This window comes from Echeneis naucrates, chromosome 20 (genome assembly GCF_900963305.1).
Source record: "Echeneis naucrates chromosome 20, fEcheNa1.1, whole genome shotgun sequence".
NCBI classification, from domain to species: Eukaryota; Metazoa; Chordata; class Actinopteri; order Carangiformes; family Echeneidae; genus Echeneis; species Echeneis naucrates.
The window spans coordinates 12259924-12272496 of NC_042530.1; the positions used below are offsets into that span (position 1 = coordinate 12259924).

Consider the following 12573-nt stretch of genomic DNA (forward strand, 5'->3'; position numbering starts at 1 on the left):
GAGCTTCACCTCACAAATGAATAAACTCTCTTTTTCTCTCACTCACACAACAAACAACACACAAAGCACAGATGCACTACTCTGCTGGTCGTCTCTCGTAGCAGCGGCTTTAGTTTTCCTTTCATGAATCTGCATGTAACATCAGTTCTGAAACAGAGATGTGATTAAACAAGTTTTTATTTCTTCAGCCGAGCCTCAGTGACTTGAGGAGAATAATATCCTCCAGTTATCTCAAACCTTAGAGTTGTGAAACATACACCGCTGACAATCTTAATCATGTCCAGAAACAGTTTTCTTTTTTTATTTAGCAACTTCTGTCTGAGGTTTTATGTAGTTTATGTTTCCATTATGTAAACCTAATATTATTCAGCTCAAAAACCAAATTAAAAACAAGAAATCTCTCTCTCAATCTTGCAACTTGAAATGTATCATACTATACAAATGTAAATTTTATTTTTGCAGAATTAGGTTCTTAAGTTAGGCTAACCCTAACCCTGTTTTTTGGTGAAAAGAAACCAGGGAAAGTGAAACAGTGAGTGATGATAATTAAAACCATTCATTTTTCCACTGATTCCTTTACGCATAGTCCATGGTTTTCAGTCCTAAGTGTTTGTGCATGTTGTGTTTTTGGTAGTTACAAACGAAACAACAACTTGACAAGTTCTGCTGTCATTGCACATAACCTCCTGCTGCCCCACTCCACAATATCCACACTGAAAAATGAACACTTAAAGCAACAGAAGATTAGTTATAATGTACAAACACTACAGAGACTATAATTTTATATATATATATATATATATATATATATATATATATATATATATATATATATATATATATATATATATATATATATATATATAAATAAACAGGCATACAACAATAACTAAACAAAACACAGACACTGCATAACTGACAAGTCAGACCATCACATTTCCTCACAAAGAACTGCAAGAATATATGGTGTTCTGCTTTATATATATATATATAAAAAAAAAATACTGCACAGCTAATTTTGTAAAGAAACTGTGGAAGCACATGCAAGTGAGATGAGTTTGGTTTCCTTTAACAAAACAGAAAAAACAATCTTTCAGTCCAAGTCTGATCGCTGGAAATGCCCTGGATATCGCATTGAATCTGCTGCATTAACTCAGTCATATCTTTGCAGAATTACAAGAATCATGCCAGAAAATATTGCACCAAACATAAACAACCAACTGCCAAGCTTGCATATACTAAAGACTGTCAACATTGCTGCACTACGTCCATTGTAGAAGAAGCATCAATACTCCCACAGTTTCTTTTGTAGTTATTTTGGCACTTTTTCCTACACATGCTCAGAACAACTCATCTGCTCAGTCTGGGACTCAAAGCCTGAACATTTTGATTTGGTAAAATATTTTAAAAACATTGAAATATGAGCATGTAACTGTTTGCATCTTTTGTTGAATTTGACTAATCAACTGATGGACAGTGTCACTGAAACTGAACCAAGAGAGAGTGCACAAAGATTTAAGTGCTGAAACATCAGTAGTCCAAAGTCAACAGTGCTGTAACTGCACCATTATTATTATATTATATTAATATGGTGCAAAACCATGTAAAAATGAATTTGAACTACAAAATCTCACATGCAATAGTTTGTGCTTACATTTTAAATATAGTATACTTTGATAATTGCCAACATTTCTGGAGGTCAATTTAAGATTTGTATGAACCAACAAACCAATTTACTGGATGCTGTCAAACAGCCCTTCAATTAAAACAAATAATTTGTAGTTTCACTCTGAATATGACTTCAGACAGCATAATTATACAAGTGTATTTTATGCTATATTACAAAACTCACAAAGTGTCCTACAATATTAACTATGGCTATTGTCCCTATAAAAAAATTGCATTAATTGAAGATGGGAAATGATGAACAGTGATCAGATATCAGTACCTGACAACTAAAAAGGTCCCACCCACGGACAGAAGATTTTCAAGGGTTAACGTCAACATCCTTTTGGCTGATCCTTCAAGTCAGGCAACCACAGAGGAACAGCACTACAGCTTTAGAAGAGACACAACTAAAGACAGGAGTCCACCCTCCTTCCTCAACCTGACCTGGATGTTTTAGCAGCTTCTAAAGTGACTGTAGGTAACTCTCTCAGACTCAGAGTTTCTATTTCAACTGAAAACCTTTAAGTACAAATGGTGACACAGACCATATAGACCAATCTGTATTTAATTTTAAAAACTCAATATATTTTCTGTTTCTGAGAGGATTATTTGCTAACTTTTTATGTCCAAATTTGAGTCTAAATCCTTTTTTATAACTTCCCATTTTTCTTTCAAATGTATCTGTCCCTCCAAAAGTCAACACATCAGACAAAACAATAGACTATGAGCTTCATATCAACAGCATAAATTCACTGTTTACACAGTGAGTCCATTAACTTGACAAGATCGACACAAGAGGGAAAGAATATGAAAATATAATAGAACAGAATGATATCTTTAGAGTTAAATGAAAAATATAAAGTGTCTATATGCTCTATCTTCCATTTGCTGGGGTTCTCTGGGCTGGCATGGACTCTCACTATGCTCGCTGAATCAACATCAACTGTTTCCTTTATCCTCAGGTCCTGCACACCCTCAGTCAATCACAAGTGGTCCTGCGTTCCAACAAACCCCGCCTTCTTTCCCCAAGAATGCCCGGTGAGCAGTATCCATGGCAACAGCCCATGTGCACAGTGTGGGGTGTGAAAGTGTGATTTTTAAGAGTAGATGGTGATGACTTCACGGCCACCACCTCGGACCAGAAGGACCCTGTTCAGACCCTCAAGAAGAACCTCAAGGAACTCCATGTCTGAGTCAACAGCAGTCAAGGTGGAAATGCATGAACAGAGAGCATTCAAGTACCAAACAGAGGTTATTACTGTCACATCACACGCCTCAGCATCAATCACAACGAAATGCATCATACTCAACTGGAATTTAATGGCATGGCAGAGATTTAGGATACAGTTTTCATCTCCTCCTCTGTTACGAGGTGGTCCAGGCATATTAAGCAGAACCAGATGGGCTCCCTGGGACTTGTTGACTACCACCTCGTTCAGCTTGACAGCTGTGTGCATCCGCCGGACATTAGACTGGTTTCTAATTTGAAAAGAAGTTCACAGTAAGAAAAGAGAGCCCTGTTTACCAAACTCAGCCCTAAATGTTTTTAATATATGATACCAGCTTATTTCTAGACCTACATCACTACTGAGTGAAAACAGCGTTGTAGTCCTCGTATGAAATTAACTAAATTTTTAAAGATTTTTACTTGTTGACTCTTATTTACACAATTGTACAATGTAAAAACTAATGTAACAGATAATTTTATCTCTGTCACAAACACCTTGACCAGTTTAACACACAATCACATATAGCAATTAAATACTGTGACTGAGCAAAGTTGCATTTTTAATTTAAGCATACTACATGTTAGTTTTCAACGCAAATAGATAAACAAAGCCACAGTTAAAGGACTGAAGCAAACTGAACTTTGAATAAAGCGGCAGCATTTTACGGTACGTGTGTATCAGTTTTCAAATTCCAGAATGGTTTTATTAGTTTAGTTTGTATCAGCCACTTGTAAGCAGTCTATTTGGAGTTGCTACAGCCTATCTTCCTAAATGCTGCATCTTTATCACCATCTTCACAAATGTTAGATGATAAGGTAATAAAGCAATTAACATTAACTGTTAGTAGCAAAAATATGTTAAGGACAAATACAAAATTCTGCTTTCCATTATAGTGAAGAAAGAAATACATTCATATTTAAATGTGAAGCCAAATCTACTTTTTAAATATTTGCTAATCCCCTTGATAAAGAGTGGAGGGAAAGCACAATTTTGCGCATGCATATAATGTAATTAATATTTCATGCAAATCAGATAGAAGCTTTTCCAACAACATATGTTTAATGTAGGAATGGGAACTCCATGCACAGGAGGACACACAAACAAGGACACCAAACAAACATACATACACAGAAATACGAGCACATGAGCTGGAGGACACTGAACAAAGCTACAGTCACCACAGCAGCAGTAGACACACACACATATACAGCCTAGGGCAAAAAGAATGCGACTTACAGACTCTCCCACTCTCTAGAAGGAGGAAAATGGGGTAGAACAACAGAAACAGACTTAGATGCTTCTACAACAGCTCTCCCCAACCCAGTGCATGCTTCCAACTGTCCCAAACATTTTGCTCTGACACCCAAAGGTGACTGAAGTAAATCCAAGGAAATGACATGGAACTGTTTGTTGTGTATGGTGAGGCTTTGTGAAAAAGTGGCCTCCAGTTCTTCCTTTCCTGCTTTACATTGTACCAATTTGAATATAAAACTTAATCAGCCAATATAAATGGACTGGGACACATGATGAAGTCCACACACAGAGTACAGACAGTGTGGGATGGAAAGTGTTAGTGGTCTGTGTGGACTGGCCATGCACTAAGACTGAAATGGCTGAAAGTGTACACACATGCGCACACGTACCAAATGCAGCCTGAATGCACACACCATGCACACAGTTGTCCCATTTCACCCTGACAGGCTCATTACTACCACTACAACAACACATAATCATGATGTCCTCCTACACTGAGGCTTTGGCACCATCCTGAAGTGTTGTCACACCCGTTTTCAGATTTCAGATCGTTCTGGCACAATATGTATTTTGACAGTTAAAAAAAAAAAAATGTAGTACAAAATGGTGCAAACGTCTCAAAAGCCACATACTGTTACATCATGTACTGTGTTATCATCTTAACAGTGTTATTCACTAACATATCCCCAGATTTGGCACAAATCTAATATGAGATTGTGATTTAAAATGACACACCTACAGGGCACATCTCCCCCACCTCTCCACTTTAAATTACAAATGCACATGATCTTTGGGTTTTGTTTAGAGTAAACAAGTATTTACTCACGGTTTCATGTTGAACAAGTCACGCATAGCCACATTGGCATTGCACTCGCGGTTACGAGTGCGCTCTGTGAACAGCTTATCCTTGGTCCAGGTCATGTGAACCCGCTCAGGCCCAGTTTCGGCTTTGTCATTCATAGCAGCATGAGATGCTGTGTTCCTATCATGAATAAGCTGGGCCTGGAGAGAAGGGAGAGGGGAACATCAGATGGGCTTTTGTGGATATGAGCATTAACCAAGAGCCGTTCAAGGAGACAGAGGTGATGAAACAGAAAAATGGATGAATGAATGAAAAAAAAAAAAAAAAAAAGAAAAGAAATTAAAGACATACAATTGGTGCTCAGCAAGGGATTGACAGGCAAGTAATGACATTTGACAGTTGGACAAAATGTCAAAAAAGAATGACAGGAGAAAGGGATCTATACGGAGACACAAGATTAAAAACAGGGGAAGGGAGGAGTGCTATGAGAAAAAAGGAGAAAAAACTGTCTAAAAAGAGAGGCTGGCCAGTGAGAAATAAAATAGGATGGACAATCAAAACCTGGGACCAAAGAAAATGAGAACAACTCTTCTTCAACAAGTTTGGAAAAACTACGCTAGAGAATAATATAAACCATACAAACCTGTTCAACATTGCATATGGATGACAGAAGAAGAAATATATTTAAAATGATAATATGTATCTGGGAAGGTTGAAGGGCCCAGCAAAGACCCACATATATGTGCGGTGAAGGTATGGTATGATGTCAGCCAAGAAACACAAAGCAGGTCTTCATATGCCTGAAATGTAGGGTTATTGTAGGAGCAATGTGAGCACAGTATAGCATAAAAGAGTATATGAATCATTATATCACTTGGCTTAAACGTGTCAGACCCTGTGCTACAGGGTACAATGTCCGCAATTATATAACCACAATGACAAATGAGAACACGAGTTCTATCATCATCTGCCATCATAAAAATTCATAGATATCAGCCCTCCTGTCTTTGTTAATTCCAGTTCATTCATGATGAAAACATAAAAAACCCCAAGCTGTAACAGCAGCTTGACTGTGTATCATAGTGCCTTGTTTGTAGATCGGAGACAATGTGGTAAATAGCATGCACATTTATTATTTGAGGAACGGTGTATATTTCTGTGTTTCCTGTGCTTGTTGACTGTTAGTTTTGATAGTTAGTACAAGTGACAGGAGTGCAGGGGATAACAATCTAATGGTGAATGTGGAAGAGATGGTTAGGCAAAAATGAGGGGGGGCTTTAAAAAAAAAAAAAAAAAGAGAAGACAGTATTGTCCCATCACAATTAAAAACCACTCTGTGAAAATAAACTTGCAAAAACATCATGTAAAGATCCCTAAACATACAGGTAGTAATGGTCATTACACAGCAGAACATAAACATGACTCAGTGATCAGATTTTTGACTGATGTCATTGAAATGAAACATTTCTGATGCGGATAGCACCAGAGGAAACGCAAAACCATGAAGAGAAATCTGATGATTTTGTCAGTTTGCAGAAGTCAAAGACACTGTAGGTTCCTGAGAGAATACTGTCCACTCTTTTTACTTGTACGTTTAAAAGGGTGCGGATGAGAAAATAATAGGAGCATTTACTAGTCTCAGGGAAGAGCAGGCTGATATTCACAAACCAGATCTCAGTGACTGCACAGCAAGTAGCACTACTTTTGGGCCAATCTGGACTTGGTTTTAGAAGATAAATGGACACTGTCTGTAACTCATTAGTCATTTCATCTTCTCTTTAGGTCATTTGTAAGTGACCTCAGGAAAGGATTACTAATGGCACCCTAAATTACAGCTTCAATACTGATGCATTCTTTGTGGATCGACTGGAGCTGCTCCAGAGCAGTAACAGCTTACACATCACATCATTTTAGCACACTGGACTACTATGTGGCTGCTCTATGAACTTGTTGACTAAGCTGAGGGCTAATGCGATGGCTAAGGCCATACCTGAGAAGTACAAATGCATAACAGATTATTCAGTGAATTTAAAATTCCACTCCATTACTAACTGCACTGTCCTTTATTTTGATACAAAATTTTTGTGCTATTGTTCCAAACTGTACATATGGGAAATTTGACAAATCTGCTCCTGTTTTACAACAAACAACTTTCACTGTAACTACAAACTAAAAACAGATTTTTTATTAGATCCCCTAATCTCTGGATATAGTTACACTTGAGCATCGCTCTTTGTATCATCCAGGTACTACGTCGGAATTTGGACTGAAAATACATTTGGTGCTGCTTATTACATCAGAACACCATTAATATGTATCATTTTCTTCATTTCACTGGTTTTGTAATCTGCACAATAACAATAAGGTTTAATCAAATCCAATAAGCATCACAGTCAGATGTCCAAAAAAAGTATGATGGGAATGTAACACTGACAAATTGCACATCTATTTTTGACCTCTGATAAGAAGCCATTAGTTTTTCAGAGTTCAGACTTTAAAACACAACAATTATTTAATTTATGCCTATAGTCACATGAGGAGCCGCAGCCAATGAGCCAGCTTTGTGAAGATGGGCCAGTGGGTCTAACAATCAGGGACAGTGGGTTGTTATCATCGGCTACCTCATCCTCCTGAGTGTCCTCCAGCGGAGAGGACTGCCGGCTGAAGCTTGTGCCCTGGGCAGCACCCTGGTTCTTCCTCCGGATTGAACTACGCGATTCATCAGTGATACTCTGAATCTGAGCAGTGTGGCGCAGCCCAGAAAGGCAGTTGCAGATGAATAGGGAAAGGGGCCAATTGTCATGTAATGCAACAGTTGGCCAGATCTTCCTAAAATATTATTTTTCATTTCGATGTCATCTATTTTTATGGAAAGTAGCGTAACAATATGTTTTTTGCTGATATGTGTGCTAGTCATCACGATACACACACTAACACTGAGCAAAATGCAAACCTCATTCAGTAATCCCATTTTCTATAAGATGTCAACAAGATTATTTTAGTACGTAATTTTGAAAGTGGAAGTGGTATAAAACTGCAGACAGTCTGATAGAAGAGTGTTCACTACCTCTCTCTCCCTTTCCGTCTTGGAGAGTTGCATCTGTTTCAGCATCTGAGACCTTTGCTCCATCACTAGTGTCTTTTCATAGGTGAAGGCTGAGATGTCATTGTCATGCTGCAAAGATAAAGGCAGAAACATCTGAATACATCCATCACCATGAATCTGAATACAGGATATTAGAAATGCATCTGTTTGTGACAAAACTTAACAGTATATAACAGGTTCATTTCCCGCATTTGAACCAGGAAATAAAGAACACAACATTTAGACAGAAAAATATGAGAACAAATAGCTACTGAAGATATTTCTGATGATAATCTTACCATTTCCACCACTTCCACCTCTGCATTCAACCGCAAGTGGTAAAGGAACATCTGGAGATCTTTTTTCATCTGGATGCTGTTGTCGTCCATCTGGGCTACAGTGAAGATGCGCATCTTGCATTTCTTCCACACCTGGTGGGATGACAAATACAGTTATCACAGAGGGAGGTAAGATGGAAAGACAACAATAACTCCATCAGTTAGGGGTAGATGGATGATCATAAGCAGCAGAATAAGTGAGAAGCAGAAAGGAACAAGACAGAGACAATCAAAGCACACAGCCTAACCTTGTGCTGGCGCAGCAGGAAGGGCAGCAGCATCAGCATGCCTCCGTCATGGACCACCCACCATACATCAATGGTGCCTTCCCCCAGTCGGTCCTGGTTGGTGGGAAGACTGTCCACATTCTTAGCCACAAGTAAGGCCTGATGGGCAGCTGTGGTTTCCCGTACAGTCTCTAGATGAACAGAGCGAGAGAGTGAAAAAATTGCCTGTTAATCCATGTGTGGCATCTATGAGATATTAAATCATTGGCATTAGTGAGATCATGATAAAATGGGCAAAAAGAATGAGTCATCATTACTTCCACTGTATTTTTAAATGAGTTAGCATCATTTAATTGTCCAGTCATCCTCTGACTTTCTTTCTATTTTTTTTTTAACTGCCTCTACCTATGAAGCTCTTCCATGACTGTTGGTCATTGGACTGCCTCCACGTCCCAGGCCAGGCCATCAGGACTGAGTTGTGCTTCATACCACCCAACCCTGCAGACTGGATGAGGTGGGAGATGCCATCCCTGAGGTTTGAAGACACCACAACATGGCAGAAACCCTTGGTCTTCTCTGCTGCCATCGCAGCCTTGATGTTCTTCATGAAGGACAGGCAACAACCCAAGCAAAAATAAAAAGAAAGACAATTGATGCATTACTGACTTTTTAAAAATATCTCAAAGAGTCACTTGCAAATCTGCGATCCACTCATTAATTATGATAATAGTGAACTTTTCACCCTCCTCAAAATTAACAACATTCAGCACTCAATAATTCATTCTGATGCCTCTTGAAAAATCCCCATGAACAGAGCATTCAGTATAATCTGGAGTTCAGCTTCAACTCTTGATTACTTTTGCATAAAAAATAATCCACTGATTAAAAATGCTTTTGAGGACACTGACAAATCAGGTTAAAAAAATGCTTCTCTTTCTGGCCAGTAGGTGGCAGAATCAATCTGCTGAGTGTGTTAGTGGTTATACTTGGGTGATTTTGATTAAAATACCAAAATAAAACAGGGTCAGTAAAGAAATCCAGGTATTTTATCAGTATCTTTGACAAAGTTCAACTGTTTTGCATGGCAATATAAAAACATAAAAGTAACTATACCCATAAGCCTGCATTGCACTCTATGTTTATGGAAAATAAACACTTGCTGGTGTGTGAATTTCCACAATACCTGCTCAGCCTTCTTTGCTTCTGTTTCTTTAGTGAGATATGTTCCCTCTAAAACATTACCCACTATTGTCAGGCCTTTTCCTGCCTTTAGTTGTGTGGTGAAAGAAAGCAGACGAGGGTGTTTGACGCTTTGATCTGAATCCAGGTTCAGGAGCACCAACAACTGAGGTCTGGATATACCAACAGAAAAAGAAGAAATGGCGTAAGATCAGATTTTATTGGTTTTGTTATGAGTGACAAGATAAGTTGTTAAGTCCTTAAGTCTCACAGAGACATATGATCAAATTATTTCTAAACAATAAGTGGAATATTACATTATTACTGTACAATAAAAGGAGAGCCAAGTTGGAGTCCCTCATATGTGTAACACATTTCACACTAAATATAACAGGGACTTAAACTAATGTATACTGTGTGTGTATACTGTAATATACTGTAAACCGTGAAGTCTATTCACAGCCATGTGACACAGACGCACATATTACACTGTACCTCCAGTTTTTGGTGTGTGGTGGAGCTTCCTCAAGGCGAATGAGGGCATAGCGGGCAGCATTAAGTGACAGGCCACGGATGCCATCGCCCCATTCCTTCTCTGCCCTAAAGCAAAGCAAAACATAATAAAAACAATAAGATGCAAAATTGTGGACACATAGAGAAAGACACTAAAAAAAAAAAAGAGCATTTTGGGGTTAAATAATTCTCAAGTTTCTTACCCTCTGTATTCAATGTATTTGTAGATACATCCAGCAATGGCCATGGCTACAATAGCATAGTACCAGGAGGAGATGAACATGAGAGCAAGGCACAAGCTCATTCCCAGGAAGGATAGAGCCCTGAAAAGGAAAACACACTTTACAGTGTCAATCCATCAACAACATACTTCATCCATTTTACTTGTCCAAGTGCTTAAGGTTGTTTGCAGATTCATGGAAATGTCTAAATGAAATTAAGCAAAATCAGAATGAAGAGATGAGGTTTAGAACTGAAATAAAACTATAAAATCCTGTACAAACACTAGAACCTTTGGAATTATTCTCTGTGAAAATCACATAGCTAATTAATATCCTTATTTTGACTGAATGTAAATACAGACAGTATGGAAGAGAAAAAGAATGTACAATGTATTTGACATTGTATAGTTTACATCACCTACCAGTGGTAGTATTTGAAGCGTGGTCTCCAATTGGGAGTTCGTAGCAAGGTCTGAACAGCACATGCCAGGTTCACAAACAGGTAGCACATGAGGAAAAACCTGTTGGAAGCAAAACACACTAAAAATTCAAAATTCAAACATTACGACTACTAAAAGTAGTTTGAAGAAGTAAAATAAACAGATCATAGACTTCAAGTGATAATTTTAATTTATGGAATGAAAACGTGTAACATTACAATAATGTCAGGTACTGACATTGAGAGGATAGGAGCAACAGCATCCAGTGAGGCAATGAGGATGCCAATTTCACATATCCCAGCCGTCAGCAGGAGAGCCCAGGTAGGTTCCCCGTTAGCTTTCCCATGACCAAACACCTAAAACACACACATGAACGAACATTGAAAAGGGTAAAGGTATTTTGGACAACAGCAGTTGTCTGCATATCTTACCTGTAAGAAAGGTACAATGCCATCCCGTGCTATGGCCTGCAGCAGGCGTGGTGCACCAGTCAAACTCTGTAGGCCTGCCCCACAGCAGGAGAAAAATGAGCCTATCACAATCACCCAAGGTGAGGGCCATGAAAGTGTGCCTATAACAAGGTTCCCTTTCACCGAGTCCCCAAATCTGCAAAACAAAAACAACCTTTGTACCTAACTGTGCATAATTTCAAACAGTTCATTCAGGTGATAAATGTGGTGACATTATTTTCTTATTGTCATCAAATCCCATGAAAAGACCAAGAACCACTCATGATGTGGGCTCAAGCTTCTGTATCCACACATGTAAGGGAAAATTTCACAATCAGAGTGTCTATGAGCCCTCCTATTTAGCCCCTACAAGCACACCAACAGCATCTGCACTCTTCCAAGAGATTAAACAGAAGCATAATAACTATTAAGCATCCCTGTTGCCTTCAGCTGTCTGTGTGTGTATCTGGAAGGAAAGATAACCAAAATAGATTATACTGAAAGAGAAATGAGAACTCAAAATGGCCAAACTCTACTCAGTGTACAGTACACATAATTTTAATCTGTGTAAAAGGAAAAAAAGTTACATTAGAACATTACAACTTGGGCCCTGAGTAGAAGCCTTACTTGTCTCGAAGTAAAACACCCTCAATGCAGGCACCAAACAGAACCACACAGGTGACATCTGGGAGGTACTGATCAGGAGAGTAAACTTTTCCCTCAAAAGTTTCACAGATGCCTCTGTGAAGCCTTAACACATTTACAGACAATAACATCAAAACACCAGCTGGTACAATTTACCATGCTTTACTTTTTGTTAAAATAAATAAATAAATAAATCTTGAAGTAGTATCTAGCAGCTCCAGTTGCAATTGACAAAACACTGAATGGTGTACTGTAGCTGACTGAGCTAGGCTAACTGTACTAAAATATTACTTGCATGTATAGGTCCAAAACTTTTTCTAATCCACAGTTCCAGCCATTTCAATACATTTTCTGTTATCAGAGCCACATAAAAGGATACAGATGACAGACGTGGTAACAATGGCAAGGATGGTCCCAATGGGGATTGACTTCTGGGCATCCCTCAAATCCCCTGACCGGTTTGAACCAGCCATGATACCTTCAGGTATTGGTAAAAACAGAGAATCAAACATGAAATATTTAG

General features: G+C 38.5%; 1 protein-coding gene across 3 annotated transcripts in view; it reads right to left on the reverse strand.

Moving 5' to 3' along the window:
* Window positions 1–878: 878 nt before the first annotated feature.
* Window positions 879–12573, reverse strand: part of slc12a7b (solute carrier family 12 member 7b) — a 47943-nt gene continuing 36248 nt past the window's right edge. The window contains exons 10-26 of one of the 3 annotated variants that reach the window (XM_029528735.1): window positions 12430–12528; window positions 12033–12090; window positions 11388–11562; window positions 11194–11312; window positions 10939–11037; window positions 10499–10618; window positions 10278–10382; window positions 9787–9955; window positions 9009–9204; window positions 8625–8794; window positions 8338–8469; window positions 8021–8128; window positions 7575–7691; window positions 4978–5153; window positions 4134–4148; window positions 3014–3147; window positions 879–2857 (exon numbers count right to left, since the gene is read on the reverse strand). In XM_029528735.1, coding sequence (XP_029384595.1) covers window positions 2766–2857; window positions 3014–3147; window positions 4134–4148; window positions 4978–5153; window positions 7575–7691; window positions 8021–8128; window positions 8338–8469; window positions 8625–8794; window positions 9009–9204; window positions 9787–9955; window positions 10278–10382; window positions 10499–10618; window positions 10939–11037; window positions 11194–11312; window positions 11388–11562; window positions 12033–12090; window positions 12430–12528 — 2084 coding nt within the window. In that variant the 3' untranslated portion in view covers window positions 879–2765. The remainder of the gene's footprint in view (window positions 2858–3013; window positions 3148–4133; window positions 4149–4977; window positions 5154–7574; window positions 7692–8020; window positions 8129–8337; window positions 8470–8624; window positions 8795–9008; window positions 9205–9786; window positions 9956–10277; window positions 10383–10498; window positions 10619–10938; window positions 11038–11193; window positions 11313–11387; window positions 11563–12032; window positions 12091–12429; window positions 12529–12573) is intronic. The other 2 variants (XM_029528736.1, XM_029528737.1) reach the window with 2 other exon arrangements.